Source organism: Chlorocebus sabaeus, chromosome 27 (genome assembly GCF_047675955.1).
Source record: "Chlorocebus sabaeus isolate Y175 chromosome 27, mChlSab1.0.hap1, whole genome shotgun sequence".
NCBI lineage: Eukaryota > Metazoa > Chordata > Mammalia > Primates > Cercopithecidae > Chlorocebus > Chlorocebus sabaeus.
Genome location: NC_132930.1, coordinates 43,510,979 through 43,529,676, shown reverse-complemented (window position 1 = coordinate 43,529,676; position 18,698 = coordinate 43,510,979). Strand labels below are relative to the sequence as shown.

Below are 18,698 nucleotides of genomic sequence, written 5' to 3'. Positions count from 1 at the left end.
CTCTGCTCCTGAGATGCCCAGAGCTGCCCTGCCCCGTGCCTGTCTGGACCTTGTGTCCAGCTCCTCCTTAGATTCCATAAGCTTCTCCAGGCTCTGCCCAAATAGCTGCCCCTTTAGGCTCTGTTACTACCAAAGAACCTTAATTGACACCCCCTGGACCTGATCCCTGACCTCCTCCCAGCTGTGGTCTCACACTCCTCCACACCCACGAAACACCAGGCCCTCTATGGCACGGCTCCCTCTCCACCCTGAATCCTGGCTCTATACGAACACAGCTCCCCTGTCCAACAGCCCAGGAAAACTCTCCTGGGTCGGGGGCTGCTCTTCTCCATCTCCGGTGTGTGGCACAGGCACCCTGCAAGTGCTCAGTGTATGCTTGTTGCATGGGTGGGTGACAGCCTGCCTGCTTGCTACTGCCCTGGGAAGGTTCTGGCTCTAAAACCAAAGCAGGGAAGCATATGCTAATCAAAACCTCCACAGGTGAACAGAAAAAGAAAAGAGTTTAAGGATTGGTGAGAACGGCAGCAAATTGTATCTAGGTCTTGCAGCTCCAAAAGACTATCTTTAAATGTAATCACTGTTTAATGTTTCTCATGTTCTGCTACTTTATAGAGACACAGAACTACATGGTTGTTGATCTGATCCACAGAAGCCTCGGTGGAGGTACAGAATAAATCCTTCAGATTAGACTATAGATTAGGAATACCCCCACCTGGTGACAGCACACCTAGATTCAGACCAAAATTGTCTTTTATTTTTATTTTTGAGACAGAGTCTTGCTCCGTCACCCAGGCTGAGGTAGAACGGCACAATCTCAGCTCCCTGCAACCTTTGCCTCCTGGGTTCAAGTGATTCTCCCGCCTCAGTCTCCCGCGTAGCTGGGATTACAGGCATGCACCATGCCAGGCTAACAAACCAGTCTTTTAAATGCTGAGCCTCCAGACCTAAAGTGACATGGTGACATAATGTCATGTTAAGAAAGGAAAAGATACATCAGAGAAGAAAATGGAGAAGACACAGGGAAGAGGCATATGGTGAAATGGGTGAGTCCCAGCTCTGTACCTACTAGTTGTATGACCTTAAGTGAGCCATTGTTTGCCCTCAGTTTGCCCATCTGTTAAATCAGGGGCTTGGACTAGAGGTTCCTGAGGTCCCTTCCTGCCCAAAAGCGGCCCAGATTCATGAGGGCACAGGCCCCTCCCAAGGCCCGCCCTGGCCTGGCTGGTGCTGGGGCCGTGATGACGTTACTCTGAAAGGGCACCCCTTACCGGCCAGGTCTCCGAACAGCACCACGGGCCTGTGCTGCAGGGCCACTGCACTCCTCTGGCGCAGAGCAGCGGTGAGGGACCAGGACCCCAGCAGAAGCCAGAGCACTGGGTGGACGACCGAGGTGTCGTTTAGCGTGAGGTTGTAGCCCAGGTCCCAGTCGAAGTTGTTCAACAGCCGCCGGTGGAGCATGACCTGCGGGAAGGCATTGTCCGAGAGGCCCGGCTTGCACCTGGGCATGCCTGTGGGGGGCCGCGAGGGGCTGCTGCGGGACAGACCACACCTCCTACCTCCACCTGCCCATTCTCTTGGCTGGAGATGCCATGTGCCCGCTCTGACAGCAACACAAGCCTGCTTTCGTCATCCTCCATGAAGGCCGACTGAACCATGGGGTAGTAATTCTGCAGAGAGAAACGTCCCCAGGAGGGCGATTGGGGCGAAGGACAAGGTAGGTCAGGCATCACCTTCTGGCCATCCCAGCTAGTGCTCCCAACAGGCACAGCAGCAGCGTGGGGCCAGGACCCTGACTTTGGACCCCTGAACAGACCGGGGTTTCAGACACCAGCTCTGTGGCTTCCGAGCATACGGCCCAGCTGGCGTGGGTGCAGGCCCTGGCCAAGCCCTGGCCAAGTATCATCTCATGGATCCTCACAATGACCCTTTGATGAAAGAGCCATTTTACAGGAGAGGAAACTGAGGCACAAGCCAAGGCACATACTGTTCTTGTCTGTGGTAGCACCAGAACTCAGACACCAGTCTGACTCACGGCCTGCATGCTCAAGCCCTGAACGGGCAGACACACAGGCTTTAAAAGAATTCTCTCTGGAGACCGGGTGCAGTGGCTCACACCCGTGACCCCAGCACTTTGGGAGGCCTAGGCGGACGGATCATCTGAGGTCAGGAGTTCGAGATCAGCCTGGCCATCATTGTGAAACCCCCATCTCTACTAAAAATATAAACATTAGTTGGGTATGGTGGCAGGCGGCTGTAATCTCAGCTACTCAGGAGGCTGAGGCAGGAGGATCGCTTGAACCCGGGAGGCAGAGGTTGCAGTGAGCTGAGATCGCTCCACTGTACTCCAGCCTGGGTGACAGAGTGACACTCCATCTTAAAAAAAAAATAGGAAAAAAACATTCTCACTGGAGGTCTCTACTGGCCTCTACTGGCCTCCACTGCCACAGGTTGATGCTTAATGGGTCCAGGAAAGGCGCCATCGGGAGTGTGCCTTGTGGGCATCGCAGGGCATACCCGGGCGATGCTGTTGTTCACATAGGAAAGGTAGGGCCTCCGCTGCATCTGGTAGCCGTTGTTGTCTGAGTAGATGACCTGCTGGTTGTTTAGGCTGGTGCTGGTCCTCAGGACAGCCTCGCGGTTCAGCTCCAGGGGGCCAGCTCGGTACTCCTGCTCTATCCGGTGGCAGAGCAGCTCCCCGTCATGGCCCTGCGGCATATGGGTAAGCCGGGAGCGGATTGCATATGTGTAATTCCGTGCTGTCATGTTCCTAGAGGAGAAGGGAGCCTCAGTAAGTAAAGTTCCAGGAACCTTCTAGATGCTTCCTTTTTGCTTCCCTTCCTTCACGTGGGCAGGGTGGGCAGAGCAGGGTACGGCTGAAAGGCAGGGAGCCTTCTTGGGTCATGTGGACAATAGCACCGCCCAGGACCTGGAGCAGCTGGGAGCAGTCTGGTCCCCTGATGTCGCAGGGCTGCCATGCCAGGCCTGCCTTACATCTGCTCTGATCACGGAAGAACAGGTGCTCTGCGGGCCCTAGGGTCTGTGGGTCTCTCTCCCAGCTCTGAACTTAGCTCCCGACCAATGTGACATAGCGCACGCAAATGCAACCAGCATGCAGATGCCAGAGCAATTCATTTCTTCATCAAACCACATGTCAAACACGGCCCAGGAGCTGGGGTTCGGAGCAAAGGCAGACCCTCATTCACTGAGCTGCCTGCACGTGTGCGCTGACTGTGTGCCGGGCTGTGGGGTCACCCCGGGGGGAAGCACCTGTAGAAGTATTGCCGGATCTCAGTCACAAGCTGTCCCGCCACGATCTCCATTCCCACAGCTTCCCACGCAGGCACCGCGGCCTTGCCCGGTGTGAACAGGTAGTTATCGGAAATGGGGCCCTGTTTCACATCCCCGTTGACGTGGTACTCCAGGAACTCCTGGGTCACGCGCACCGTTCGGTTGCTCTGTCTGCAGAGGCAGGAGAGAGAAGATGCCATTCTCATCCTGCACAGGGTTTCACAGACACCGGCTGGCAAGCCTCTCTCTCCAGATGCCATCTGAGCAGCCTGCGTAGCACTCACGAGGCCACGCGACTCGGCTCATCCAGAAGCCCTGAGACCCCACCCACAGCCTGTGTGGCCTTAGACTCCATCCTGTCCCAGAACAGGTCACAAAGGAGGGGAGGGACAGAGCCTGCAGACCGGAACCGTAAGCTGTCAGCAGAGGGCACCCCCCAAGAGGTGGAACTGGCTCACCCAGGCTGTGGTCTACAAGTGAAACCAGTGCAGAAATGGGCTTTTGTCACACTGACCCCGAGCTGTCCAGCAGGACACCAATGTGTACCGACCCTATGTCACGGGCCAGAGCCTTCACTGACTTCACCTGGTTAAATTCTCCCAACCGCGACGGGCAGGGACTATTCACCCATCTCACTCCCGAGGCATCCGAGGCTGGAAGTTGTGACATCATGCACCCAAGATCGCACATCTAGGAAGTGTGCAAGCCAGAACTCAAATTCAGCCCCAACTCCAAATTCTGTGCTCCCTCCCTTCTATCAGGATATTTGTGTTAGGACAGAGGATGGGAGAAGAGCAGGAGGGGGTCCAGTATTTTAATTGTAAAATGCAATCTTTGGCCTAAGCAAGCACACAAGTGATGTATTTGTATCTGAGTCTGGCCTGGCTGTGGGTGGACAGTGAGGTGGATGGCCTCCACTTCTCTGTGGGATCGTGGTGAGGGTGGGGAAGGAAAGCGAGGCAGGCTGAGGAGGGTTCTACTGAGTGCTGGTGGAAGAAGAGAAAGAAAAGAATTGGGGTCTCTGGCTCTGGACCCCCTTCCCCACACCGTCCTTTTAAAAAGCTCCCCCAGGGGCCATCAAAAGAGTAAAAAGATAAGCCATGGAACGGAAGGAGGGATTTGCAAATCATAAATCTGACAAGGGACTTGTAGCTAGAATATATAAAGAACTCTTACAACTCAATAATAAAAGACAAGCCGATTTAAAAATAGGCAAAGGATCTAAAGACACATCTCACCACAGAAGATAGGCTAGTGACCAGTACGTACATGAAGACATGCTCAACACCATTAGTTAGCAGAGAAATGCAAATCAAAACCATCAGAAGATGCCACTTCTCGCCCACGAGAATGGCTATAATTGAAAAGACAGAAAATAACGAGTGTGGGCGAGGATGTGAAGAAATCGGAACCCTCATCCGCTGCTGGGAGGAACAGAAAATGGTGCAGCCGCTTTGGAAAACGGTCTGGCAGTTCCTCAAAGAGTTACACATAGAGTTAGCTTATGACCAAGCAATTCTACTCCTAGCTATGTACCCAGGAGAAACGAAAATGTATGTCCACGCAAAAACTTGTGCATGAATGTTCAGAGCAGCATTATTGATAGTAGCTAAAATGTGGAAACCACCCAAATGTCCATCAACTAAAGAATGGATAAACAAAATGTGGTACATACATGCGATGGAATAGTATTCAGCCATGAAAAGGAACGAAGTACTGATACGTGCTACGATACTGATGAACCTTGAAAACATGCTAAGTGGGCTGGCCATGGTGGCTCGTGCCTGTCATCCCAGCACTTTGGGAAGCTGAGGCAGGCGGATCACTTGAGCTCAGGAGTTTGAGACCAGCCTGGGCAACATAGTGAAACCCCATCTCTACAAAAAACACAAAAATTAGCTGGGTGTGGTGGTACGCACATGTAATCCCAGCTACTCAGGAGGCTGAGGTGGGAGGATCACTTGAGCCCTGGAGGAGGTTGAGGCTGCAGTGAGCCATGATTGTGCCCCTGCAATCCAGCCTAGATTATAGAGTGAGACTGTCTCAATCAATCAATCAATCAAAAAGTGAAAAAAAAGAAAATACGTGAAGTGAAAGAAGTGAGTTGCAAAAGGACCACATATGGTATGAACAGGCAAATCCATATAGACAGAAATAGACTAGGATTGCCAGGGCCCGTCGGGGAGGGGAAGATGGGGAGTGATTGCTCAACAGCATGAGGTTTCTTTCTGGAGTAATGAAAATGTTCTAAAATTGATTGTGGTGATGGCTGCACAACTCTGTGAATGCACCAAAACCCACTGAATTGCCCACTCTAAATGGGTGAGCTGTGTGGTATGTGAAGTGCATCTCAGTCAAGCGGTTACATAAGGAACAAAAGCGCTCCCCGCAACCCAAACTGCCCTGGGGTTGGTGTCTGCACCTTTGGCTTCTCACCCCAGGCCTCTACACAGAGGGTCTTTTCCCTGTGGAACGACCTCCCCATGCCCTCAAGGCCTGAGGTCTGGCCCCAGGCATCGTCTCTAGATGGCCCCTACTCTGAATACCAACAGCTCCTCCTTTTTCCTCAGGCGACAGGCATTGGTCTTGCAAGGCTTACCCCTGGCGGGGTTTGGGGAGCCTAATAAGCACTCCTTTGTCCTCATTGGAGTTCAGAAGCAAGAGAGACAGACAAGGCCACAAACAGGACAGGACGGCCTGAGCTCCAGTGCTGGAAATGCCAGGTGGGACCTGGCTGAGGCAGGTGGGGTCCCGGGGCTGCCCTAAGGGGCATTTACAGAGGGGGCGTGGGGCCTGAGCGAGGAAGGGGCAGGGCACATTTTGCCTCTCCCGGCCTAACCCGGCAGGCTCGGACCGTGCTGGGGCTTCCCGCATTTCTGTAGCTCCTCTGCCCAGCTGTCCCGTTGCCAGCCACCCATGCTGGCTGCTGTCACCCCTGCACCTGCCCCGCTCTCCCTCAGGATCCACAAGGGGAAGATGAGGACAGACCTGACTGGGGCCCCATTCCCAGAGAAGTCCTGGAGCTCGGTGGGCAGGGAGCTGTGACAGTGACCTCGAGCTGGGATCCCCTGACACCCATCTCAGTACAAACGCCCCTCTCCCTCCTTCTCTCCCTCCTCTTCTTCCATCTCCCCTCTGCCCCTTCCTGTCCCCTCACTTTCTGCCATGTGCTCCTCTCGGTTGGGAGGTCACGTCAGGAGACAAGGTGGGTGTTCTGGGAGAGGCAGCTGGGCCTGATGAAGACTGCACCGGACGTGGCCTAGGAAGGACAGACCGGCCACGAGGTCTTTCTTGGGAGGTCAGCTGCCCACTCTGATGTCCACAAATAGCTGCTGAATGAATGAATGAATGAATGGGAGGTTGGCTGAGTGGATGGAGAGATGAACGGGTAGGTACATAGGTGGGTGGGTAGATGGATGGATGATGAATAGGCGGGTAGGTAGATGGATGGATGGATGGGTAAGTGGGTGGGTGGATGGATAAGTGGGTGGATGGATGGATGGATGGATAACTGGGTGGGTAGATAAGTGGGTGGGTGAATAGATGGGTAAGTAGACAGGTGGGTGGGTGGGACTAGATGATGTTGAAAGTCCCTTCCTGCTTTAAAGACAGTATCACTATTTACTGAATAGAGATTTTATGTTTCTCTAAATTAAAAAAAAAGTGGATAACAATATATATATTTTTTTTCTCAGAGTGAGTCCCTCAGTGCTCCTTTTTTTCTGTGGATCAACAGCCCTGGAAGGAAAAAGTATACAAGAGCCTTTCCTGCACTGGCCCAGGCTCAGGCTTCTAGAATTAAAGATCACAATAGCAGGAAGGGGTTTCACCACCATCTGTCCTTACCCCAGGCAAGTGAGCAAATGGAGAATCCAGGTAGGGACCTGACATAGGTGGGGTCCTGGCATGCCTGTGCCTCAGAGACAGCAATGGCTGCACCTTACCTCTCCCAGATGCTGTGCATCAGGTTGGTATCCTGGTCGAGCAGCACAATGTAGCAGTCGTTTGCCACAGGCACCAAGCGCCTGCCCGCAGGGCTGGTGCGTCTCCTCCGCCTGCGGCCAAATTGAAGCGTGCTGGCCACAGTGGCAGCTGGTTCCTGGGTGCCCTCTTGGGCCCCTGCAGTGGGTCTGATGCTGTAGTGCCGATAACTGAGGCCTGGGATTGTGGTCAGGATAAGCAGGTCATAGGCAGAAGGGGTCTCTGTTGAGTTCTGGATCTGCGAGGCCAGCGGGATAAGACTTGTAACTGTCAGCTCACACACCTTCTGGAATGGGGTGCTCACTCCCTGCTGAGGCAGCAGTGTCTTTCCATCTCTCGGACCCTGCCGAGTTCTCCTCCCTGCCCCCGGTTCTGGCCTTCTCTTCTTGCACCCCCACAAACCACATCAGTCCTGGGAGAACCCTTCAGCGACCTGAAGATAGCTGGTTCTTGGGTCCCCAAAGCTTCTCTTACTCTCAGCTCCTGAACTGGGAGCTCCTGAACACCCCCAGCTCCTTTAATCATCCTTCATCAACCAAAGTGATGACTCCCAAAACCAAACCCAAATCCACTGACCTCTTCTGGAACCTGAGATCCACGAATACAGCTTCGTGCTTGACGCCTCCACCTGGATGTCCACAGCTGACCTCACCAGCTACCCCATCCCACCCACACCTGCTCCCCACAGCATCCCCATCCAACGATGGCCCTTCCAGCAGCTACCCTGCACCTTCTGCTCCTCGCTGTCCAGCTTTCTCCACCCCTACCCCTAGTCATCCCATCCCTCAGTCACTCCCCTTCCCCATCCCCCAGGCATCCCCATCCCCCACCCTCCAGCCACTCCCACCCACCACCAAGGTCCCCCACTGCCTTTGTGAGGCCTCTCATCTCCCTTCCCTCTGGCCTCTGCCTGGTCACAGCTGCTGTGGCCCCTCCCTAGGTAACTGCCCAGCATCTGCACTGCTGTCCCCGTATCCACTCCTGTGCCCACCAACCCATCCATTGCAGCAACCAGAGTGAGCTTTTCGAGACCTTTGTCCGCTGCAATCGGGGAAGGAAGCCTCCTCTGGGACCCAGCCTCTTCCCTGCGGCGTCCTTGCTCTCTCCTCTGGCCCCTGGGGTTCTAGCATCACCAACCCTTCCTTCCTGACTCTCCTGCCCTTTCCTGCCTCTGAGCGTGTGCCACGCTGAGCCCTCCACCTGGATTACCTTCTCCTGGGAGGGGCCATACGCCGATCTTCTCGTCCCCACGTGGAGGGACTTTTCCAGGGTAACTCTCCTGGCCTCTGCTCACCTCTGAGGTGTCTGATTTGGGGAGGGAGGCTGGAGGAGGGCACTGCACCCCCTCAGTTCCTGTGCCCCAGTGGGGAGGCCTTTTGGGGGGCCCTATTAGCAAGCTTAATAATGGTGTACACACCCCCCAACCCAGCCTTTATCCCAAATACAGCAGACACCTGTCCCCTGTCTACCTGATCCCACATTGATGCAGCCTGGCCCACCTAGTGAAAATGTGTCCCGAGCCCCGCTCTAGTGCCTGCCTCCCTCACAGTGGTCATGGTCTATCATATTCCGTATTTCTCTTATTTGACTTATCACCTGTCTCCCCTACTGGAACAGATGCCCCAGGCATGTGAGATTTGCGTCTGTTTGGTTAGTACACCATCCCCAGCGCCCAGAACAGGGGCTGACAGAGAGTAGGAGCTCCAGAAATGTATGTTGAGGGAATCTACTCTTAACAGATACTGCATCTGAGTGGGGAAGGGGTGTGTGTGGGGGTCTGCTCAGACCTATACCCTCCCCTCGCCTCTCCGTGCTGGACAAACTCCTCCTCGGTCTCAGTTCCAGCCGAGGGCCCCTCCCCTGGCTCCTGAGCCACCACTCCACCCCGTCACCATCCACGTCTGTGTCCTGAGATAGGGCCTGGCCTCGCACAGGTCCAGGGGCCCAATGCCCAGCCCAGGGCCGGGCCCAGGATGGGCATTCGGGAGCTTTGCTGAGTGAATGAGTGATGGCAGCCCCTCCCCCACCTCCCCGAGAACGGTCAGCTGGGTGGCGTGTCTGGCGCCGTCTGGAACCGGAGTTGGCCTGGCCCATGTGGGGTGTCTGGGTGGTGTGGAGAGAGACAGTCCGGCCCCATCCCTAACATCGGCGCCTCCATTAAAGCACCCCTTTAAGATTCCTGAAGGCTTTCCCACATGCAGGGGTGGAAATTCCTATTAGATCACAAATATTCCCAAAGGCAGGGGAGTGAGGGAAAGCTTCCCACATGTGAGGCCTTTCTAGGGATCAGCCCATACAAGGGGGCCCAGCGAACAGGTGTGTGAACAGGCTTGGTGTGGTGGCTCATGCCTGTAATTCCAGCTCTTTGGGAGGCCAAGGTGGGAGGATTGCTTGAGGCCAGGAGTTTGAGATCAGCCTGGGCAGCAAATAGTGAGACCCTGCGGCTACCAAAAAAACAAACAAAAAAATGAGCTATGTGTGGTGGTGCACACCTGTGGCCAGCCTGGGAGGTCGAGGTTGCCGTGAGCTGTGACTGCACCACCGCACTCCAGCCCGCATGACAGAGTGAAATTTTGTCTCAAAAAAAAAAAAAAAAAAAACAAGGAAAATTGACACTAAAAATTGTTTTAAAAAGTGTAAGCAGGGCACAACAGTTGAACGGTTAATGCCACCTCCTGACTCCCACTCAGCATGAGTGATGCCACAGACTGAATGTCTGTGTCCCCTCAAATGGCTGATGTCCGGATTCCAAGTCGTCATTTAGGAGGTGGGGCCTTGGGGAGGTAATTAAGTCAGGAGGGTGTGGCCCTCAAGAATGGGATTAGTGCCCTCGTACAGAAGACCTCAGAGAGCTCCCTCAGCCTCTTTTGCCATGTGAGGACACACAGGAAGATGGCAACCAGGAAGAGGCCCTCACCAGAACCGGGCCATGCTGGCACCTTGATCTTGGAATTCCTGCCTCCAGAACTGTGAGAAATAAATGTCTGTCATTTAAGCCATGTAGTCTATGATAGTTTGTCATAGCAGCCCAAGCAGGCTGAGACAGATGAGGCCCTTATCTCCCATAGCGTGACCCCATTAGTGCTGGACACAATGCCGGGCCTGGGTGCAGGGGAAGGCTCAGCTCAAGGCTGGTGGGTCTTGAATATAGAGCCTTCTCCACCTCTCCCTCGATAGGGGACTTTGACCAGTCCCTTAGTCTCAGCAGGCCTCCGAGTACATGAGGGGATGGCAGGGATATGATGACACAGATGGCCCTCGACTTTGGCCACATTGGACACCCCAAGCCCAGTATCAGTCCGCTAGGTGGATCCAACTGCCCTCAACGGCTGTGGGTCCCTAGGTGAGGTCTTCCTACAAGGGCAGGCTGTCACACTTTCACTCGAACCACGGTTTCGATTGACCAAGGAAGGTTTGGAGGTTGGGAGTTTGCCACCTCCCAGCTGTGTGACCTCAGGGACTCTGTGTGGTACAGTAAACACAGATAGATTTGGTCTTTGTCTGCAGCTCTTGCCACAGAGCTCCTAAAACCACTGGAACTTCCTGAGTGATAGGAGTGTCTTCTAAAGTTCATAACAAGCCCCCCTTATCTGAGCTTATGCTGTTGAGGTGCCTTCTGGCAAGGCCCATAGGTGGCTTCAGGATGGAGCTGCTCCCGAGGAAGCGAGCCCGGGTTAGAGGGCTGGGATGCTAGGCCCTCCCTGCCTCCACCTTGCCAGTGCTCCCCACACTGTCCCTGAGTTGTACCCTTTCTTTCTTCTTCTTTTTTTTTTTTTGAGATGGAGTCTCACTCTTGTTGCTTAGGCTGGAGTACAGTGGTGCAATCTCAGCTCACTGCAATCTCCACCTTCCAGGTTAAAGTGATTCTCCCACCTCAGCCTCCTGAGCAGCTGGGATTGCCACCATTCGCCACCATGCCTGGCTAATTTTTGTACTTTTAGTTGGAGACAGGGTTTCACCATGTTGGCCAGGCTGGTCTCGAACTCCTGACCTTGGGTGATCCACCCACTTCAGCCTCCCAAAGTGCTGGGATTACAGGTGTGAGCCACCACGCCCAGCTAGTTGTACCCTTTCTAACAAAACTGTTATGGTAAGTATGGCACTTGCTTGAGTTCTGTGAGTTGTTCTAATGAATTATCAAACTTGTGTGTGTGTGTATCATGGGAACCCTGAAATTCAGTTAGCAGGACACAAGTGTAGTAGTCTGGGAACCCCATTTGTGGCTGGTGTCTGAAATTAGGGGTCTTGTGAGATTGAGCCCCTAACTTATGGGGTCTGTGCTTACTCCAGTTACTCAGTTCAGGAATGAATTGATTTTAGGACACTCAGTTGGTGTCAGAAAAGTGGAGAATTGGGTGGTGTTGGGAAAAAAAATCGCACTTTGCTTCTCTGAGCCTCAGTTTCCTCTTCTGTAAAACAAAGGCAATAAGGCCTCCCTTGCAGGGTCAGAAGAGACAGAGCGGATTCAGCAAGCAGCCAAGGCCCCTCCAGCAGGATTTCATGTCCATACCTGTGAGGGCACTGGGTGGCCCGCCTCATCTGTGACGCAGACTCCAGGGAAACCAACAGTCAGGGTGACGATGGTGGTGACCGTCCAGGCCAGCGGGTTGTAGACCGAGGCGAAATGTCCTGCAGGCCCTGCACCTGCACACAGAGAAGAGGCTTTGCTTATGCCATGTGACTCACCTTCTGGAATGGGGTGCTCGCTGGGTGCCCCTCAGTATGAGGGAAACTGAGGCAGGTGAGACGCAGCCCTCCAGAACTCCCAGGGGAGCCGGGAAAGGGGGCAGGCAAACAGGTGTTTCCCACAGACACAGCGTGGGCTGCGTTCTGCAGTCTGGCTTCCAGGGCAGGGCAGGCGGAGGGGCTCACAACACAAGGTGTCCGTGTTGCCCTGGAGAACTGAGGTTCTATTTGCTCCTCACACATCTCTATCAGCCTGTTTTACTAATGAGGAAACAGGTCCAGCGAAGTACAGCCACCTGCCCAAGGTGACCCAGCTTCTAAGGCCTGGCTCCAAAGCTTTGAGTGCTGGGCACTGTGAGCCACCAGATAATTCTCTGGAGCCCGGAGGGTCAAGTCCATCGCCTAGCCTGGCACTTGAGGGCCCTGTGATGAGGACCTGGCCTGTTTTCTGTTGCGTCCTACCAGCTAGTGTGTATGAGCTTTGGCCACGCCTGAGAACTCCCAGATCCCTAAACCCAGCACATACTTCCAGCCTCCCTCCCTCTGCCTGGGCTGTTCCCTCTGCCGGGGACACCTTTCCTGGTCTTCTCTACCTATTCACAGCTTGGGGAAGCCTCTCCTGTGTGTCCATTGGAATGACAGCTCCTCAAAAGGCCCCACCTGGCACCGAAGCCAGACCCCAGCTGAGAGCTCCCATTCTGCCACTGTCTCTTCCACCTGGCTGGTGTTCCTGAGGCCAGGGGGCCTTCCAGAGCCTGCAGGTTGGATGGGATTACACACAGACAGACAGGAGGGAAAGGGCATGTTAGGTGCTAGGGCAGTGGGCAGGCCAGAGCTGGGACACTAAGAAGTCCAAGGCAGTCAGGTGCGGTGGCTCTTGCCTGTGATCCCAGCATTTTGATAGACCAAGGTGGGAGGACCACTTGAGCCCAGGAGTTAGAGACCATCCTGGCAACATGGCAAGATTCTGTCTCTCCAAAATAAATAAATAAATAAATAAATAAATAAATAAATAAATAAATAAATAAAACAATGAGCCAGGTGTGGTGGTGCATGCCTGTAGTCCTAGCTACTTGGGAGGCTGAGGCGGGAGGATCGCTCAAGCCCAGGAGTTTAAGGCAGCAGTGACCCCATGATTGGCACCACTGCACTCCAGTCTGGGTGACAGAGCGAGACCCTGTCTCAGAAAACAAAAAATAAGAAGGAAGTGCAAGATGGCCAAGTGCAGGCTGTGGGTGGGACCTGGGGGCCTGTGCACAGAAAAGTCTCGTGCGGGCGGAGGGCCGCCAACCTGTCTTCATTTGTCCAGGATCTTCCCAGTTTGGAAACCCCTCAGTCCCAGGCACACTGGCACGTGATCACTCACTCTACACATGGGAAACCTCAGTCAAAGAGGTTGGTCCCACAGCTGCCCTGCTGTGACTCAGTCAAGTGGGGTTTGGGAGGGAGTGCTGGGAGCCAGGAAGGGACCAGGTCCCTGAGGACACTGGCGTACTCTCTGCAAGGCTGGGCAGCACCAGGTTCAGGTTCAATCCCTGCTCTGCTCCTTCCTACCCAAGTGGCCCTGGGCTAGCATATAACTTGAGTCTGTTTCCTCGGCTGTAAAATGAGGACAGTAACCATTCCTATTTTGTACAGATTTTGTGAGGCATTAAATTCAATACTGCACGAAGGGTATTTTGAGCTTAGTAAATGCTCAAAACATGTTAGCTGCTATTTCTGGCTCTTCTTGTAACATCACCAACTCTTCCTCATCGCACGGATGAGCAAACAGAGGCTGGGAGGACTGAAGCCACCTGTCCGAGCTCTCCCCATGGGGAAGGGCGACACGGGCAATGTGGACTCAGAGTCTGAAGCTGGGGTCATCGAGCCCCTCCGCTGACGCCCTCAGGCTCTCCCTTCATAAAGGGGCCACGGCCTCCCTGCAGGTCCTGGCTCACCCGAGCTGGCCGCCGTGGGTGCCTGGGGCTGGAGCTTGTCTAGGACGATGGAGGCCATCAGCTTGCGCACGCCCAGCATCCCCGAGGCCAGGTGCGTCACGTACATGTCTCTCACCTTGGGAGACTCAGTCCCAGTGATGGCATCATGGTGCTGGACCTGCAGCAACCCCCGGGGGGAGGAAGAAGAGGATCAGGACCTGACTCTGCGAGGCACCTACAAGGCACCTACTAGGTGCTGGCTCTCGTTCTGGCTTGCCAGGTGCCAGTGGAGAAGCGGGGAGTCCCCGCCATTTTACAGAAGAGGGAACTGAGGCCAAGAGAAGCTGAGGAGCTTGCCCAACTTTTCCTGCCCTTGTGGGAACTCATTGTCCCCCATCTCTAGACCCCCTGTTCTGACGGACCCTAAAGTCACCTGATTTCTCCCACAACACAAGGACATGTTCTGCCAGCAGTTCCTTTTGGGGAACTGTTACAGTGTCATGGCTCGTGCGACCCTTTTTTGGATAGGTGACTGAGGACAAGTTACAGGCTGTCTTGGGTCTGTTTTCCCATCAGTAGATAGGGGATGGGTGGAGACGGACACTGGTGAACTGGTTATTCAGTAGCCACTGCTCCGAGCAGCCTGTGCACACCAGCACATCCAGTTGCCCCACCGTCCTCCTGAGCAAGCTCGTTGTTCTCATTGTACAGGAAGGAATTAGGTCTCGGGTGGGCGCGGGAATCACGTGCCTGACGTCACACAGCTGAGCCGAGATTTGGATGCAGGCAGGGCTGTCGGACACAAATGCCACTCCACCTTGTCCTTTATCCCTCTTGCTAAACTGCTACAAAGCTTAATGAGGCCACCAGCTGGATGGATCAGGCTGTGGTTCCAGCCTTGGCCTGGGTTCACCATGCGCTGGCCTTGTAACCAAAGGGAACCTCAGTTTCCCCTCTGTAACGTGGGGCCTCTAGTGCCCCAGGGCTGGGAGGATTGGCTAGGACAAGGGAGGGGAGGTGCGCAGCATGGGGGGGTTCCAATCCTGCCACTGTGGCTAAGTGTGGTGTTACCTCGGAGACGGCCCAGCGAAGCTGCTGGAGCTGCTGCAGGGCCCAGGTGGGGTCCAGATGCCCACGGGGGGCCGGCCACATGTAGCGCGTGAACATGGACTCCCCGGCATACAACAAGGCGCTGGCTCGCCGGGCCAGCCCCTTCAGTGCACTGCGGGATGTGTAGAAGCCCGTCCAGGCCTGGAATGGTTCTGGGAGACAATGGAAGACAGTGAGCTTGAGACGGCCTGACCCAGAAGTCTGCTAAGCTCCAGCTCTGGAAGAGCTGAGAAGCTGGGGCTGCAGAGGCAGCCTCTGCCAGGATCACCCAAGGAGGCAGGCTGGGCAGGCAGTGAGCCCAGGGCTTGTGGCTCCCAATTCAGGGCTCCTCCCATAGCCAGACTAGGAACTGCCCAGAAAGCCCTGGGTAGGCCCTGGGCAGGGCGGAAGAGGCAGGCTGCACTGGGGCAGGTGGGGTGGGGTGCTGAAGGATGGTGATCGGAGGCAAGCCCAGGGTGCCTGGGAAACACAGGACAGCTGTGTGAGCAAAGGGCCTGGGAGACCCAGCGGGGAAGACAAGGAGCCAGGTGGGCAGGACCCTGCTGAGAAGGGCCTTGACCACACAGAGGCCTTCATGTGTGACGTGGGCATGGGGAGGCCAGGACAGGCATGCGTTTCAGCAGGGATTCTCTGGGCGTCCCGGGAGGATGGATGGCAGGAGGCAGCAAGGGCTCAGAGACCCCAGGGAGCCACTGTCCTGATGCAAGACAGAGAGGATGAGGATGGCCAGGGCCCATGCAGGAGGCAGGAGGGCTGAACCCTTCCAGGGAGTAGCTGTCTGTCTCAGAAGGGAGCTTCCTATTGCTTCTGCTTTCCTGCTCCTTGGGGTCTGGGATGTGCCCAGATTGGCCTTGATTCCTTGTTCTTCCCCCACTGGTCCTGGACCAGACTGGGAGGGGAGGTCACATGGTCCAGGGGACAGGCCATAGCCTGTGGGTCAGATGGGGTCCTCCACAGCTTTGCAGCCATGTTGAGAGTGGGTGGTGAGGCCCGATTCCATTCAGTCCAACAGGGGCTCCACAGCCTCAGCGATCACCACCAGACCATGCCCGCCTGGACACCACGCCCACCTGGACAGAGCCACACCCAACTTGACTCGGGTGTATCCCTACCCGCTAGATGTAGCCACACCCACAGTCACTACCCCACCCACCTCACCATTAGCCATGCCCACATTAACATATCTCCTCCTGCCCTGATTAGAACCACACCCACATCCGTGGACATCCCCCAACCCCTGTGTGTAGCCCCACCTGCCTCCAACGTGGTGTCAACAGCAGGGGCTGGAGACTATGCAGCTCCACTGGTCACCATGCAGACCCAGAGGCTGGGGCCCAGACAGGCAGGACTAACCCAGGTCATGGGTGAGTCAAGGCAGTGCCCAGGCCAGAATGAGCCCTGCAGTTGGAGTCCATCTGTGGCATCTCTTTGGAAGGGAAATGTTATGGTTTGAATACCCCTCCAAAACCTATGTTAAAATTTAATTGCCATGTGACTGTATTAAGAGGTGGGATGCTTAAGAGGAGATTAGGCAACGAAGGCTCTGCCCTCATGAACAGATTAATGTCATTGTCACGGGACTGGGATTGTTAGAAAAGCAAGTTCAACCCCCTTGTCTGGCCGTTCTTTTGCACTCAGCCTTCAGCCACGGTTGATGCAGCAAGAAGGCCCTCTCTAGACACCAGCCCTCCACCTTGGACTTCCCGGCCTCTACACCTGTAAGCCAAAGAAATTTCGTTTCCTTATCAATGATCCATTCTGTGTTATTCTGTTATAGCAGCACCCAAAGGGCTAGGACACCGGCTGAGCCCAGCCTCTGTGCTGGGCAGGAGGCTGAGAGCGCTTCCTCTCTTTGAATTTTCACAGCAACCCTATCTATGGACAAGGCACCACAAATGTCCCCCTTTGGAGACAGGGTGGTTTCATGACTTGCACATGGCCAGGGAGTAGAGGCTCACTCACAGCCAGCCCTCTTAGCTCTCAGGCTGTGTTGCTGGTGGCCAGCCCGGTTCTGGCCTGAGGACACAGGCAGGATGCACAGGAGGTGCCCAGTAATGACTGTGCAGTAATGACTGAGGCTGAGTCAGCCTCAGCATCAGGAAAAGCTTCCTAGAGGAGGTTTATGTGGAACTCATGCAGGAAGAGAAGGTGGCGGAGGCCGCTCCCAGCAGGAGGCACCGCCTGTGCAAAGGCCAGAGGCAGGAAACTGCATGTGCGGGCAATGGTGAGAGGCTGAATGCTGTGGGAACCAGGGGGTGCATGCGGTGGCCAGGACGTCCAGGTGGAGTGAGCAGGTGGGGGCCAGTCTCTGCCCCTGCGCCCCACACAGGACCTGCCTGGCACCCCTCCAGGGCTTGGAGAGCAGTGCTGAGCAGACACTGAGGTGGGCAGCGGGTACGTGGACTATACTCTCCCTGCCACCAAACTACCACCCCAGCCCCTGGAAGCCTGTACCTGTGGAATAGGGCAGGAAGTCGTGGTGGTCGCGGACACGCCAGGTGACATTGAGAGCGTGCAGGGCACGGAAGTAGTCGCCCAGTGTGGCGTACTGCACTGAGACACCGAGCTCAGCAGCATGGCTGTTGATGTGGTCCAGCAGTGGGTCCATGTTGGCGAACTGCACTGAGGCATTGAAGAACTGCTTGTCACATCCCTGTGGGGACACGGGAGCAACACCCTGTGCTGTGGGAGCAGGGTGCTCGCCCGGTGGGGGTGGGCTCATCACCGCCCCCCACCGGCCGCCCTCCCAGTCTTCAAAGCGGCCAACAGGGGCCCCAAACCAGCTCCCATAGCAGAACCCCCTGGGCATCTTGGTTTTTTTTTTTTTCTTTTTGAGATAGACTCTCACTCTGTCACCCAGGCTGGAATGCAGTGGCTTGATCTCAGCTCATGCAACCTCCACCTCCGGGTTCAAGTGATTCTTCTGCCTCAGCCTCCCTGAGTAGTTGGGATTACAGGCATGCACCACCACACCTGGCTAATTTTTATATTTTTAGTAGAGACAGGGTTTTACCATGTTGGCCAGGTTGGTTCCGAACTCCTGACCTCAGGTGATCTGCCTGCCTTGGCCTCTCCCAAAGTGCTGGGATTACAGGTGTGAGCTACAGTGCTCGGCCCTGGGCATCTCTTAAGGCCCATCAGTGTTAGTAGTTATCCAAATCATTATAATTAATGATTACTAATTATTAGAATATAATGATTAATAACAACAATAATAACCATGACTCAGTTACTGACCTTAAGCTTGCCTTCAAAAGGGCAGTCATGGATTAAGAAGGCAGGCTCTGTGGCCCGCCTGACTGGGTCTGAACGCAAATTCCACCCCTTCCTAGCCACCCTGCCAAGGAACTCTGTGGCCTGAGGAAAATTCCTTAACCTCTCTGGCCCTTGGTTCCCTCAACTGTGAAACAGATACCAGCCTGCTTCCCAGGCTCAGTGGTGCAAATTAGACGGATAAGACAAATATATCCCGTGGGGCAGTGCCCAGCACACAGCAGGTACTCACTAAAGGTTAGCTGTGATGATGGCCACGACGTGCCGGGCACCGGCCTCCTGGGAACGCGCCACCTCTCACCAAGCCTATGAAGCCTGCTGCCACCCTCCCCTTTTACAGCGGAGGCAACTGAAGCTCAGTGGACTCTCAGGCATGCAGTGCCTGAGCCGGGAGCCAGGCTTCCCGCCCAGGCGGGGAGGAGAGCAGAGTGGGAGCTGGAG

General features: G+C 55.0%; 1 protein-coding gene across 2 annotated transcripts in view; it reads right to left on the bottom strand.

The window, feature by feature from the left end:
• Positions 1-18,698, bottom strand: part of MAN2B2 (mannosidase alpha class 2B member 2) — a 47,140-nt gene that overhangs the window by 9,168 nt on the left and 19,274 nt on the right. For both annotated transcript variants that reach the window (XR_502415.3, XM_008017971.3), the window contains exons 7-15: positions 17,439-17,637; positions 14,946-15,136; positions 13,896-14,052; positions 11,780-11,913; positions 7,233-7,507; positions 3,268-3,459; positions 2,515-2,767; positions 1,557-1,667; positions 1,269-1,461 (exon numbers count right to left, since the gene is read on the bottom strand). Coding sequence is in view for 1 of the 2 variants with exons in the window: in XM_008017971.3 (XP_008016162.3) it covers positions 1,269-1,461; positions 1,557-1,667; positions 2,515-2,767; positions 3,268-3,459; positions 7,233-7,507; positions 11,780-11,913; positions 13,896-14,052; positions 14,946-15,136; positions 17,439-17,637 (1,705 nt within the window). In the remaining variant the exon portion in view is untranslated. The remainder of the gene's footprint in view (positions 1-1,268; positions 1,462-1,556; positions 1,668-2,514; positions 2,768-3,267; positions 3,460-7,232; positions 7,508-11,779; positions 11,914-13,895; positions 14,053-14,945; positions 15,137-17,438; positions 17,638-18,698) is intronic.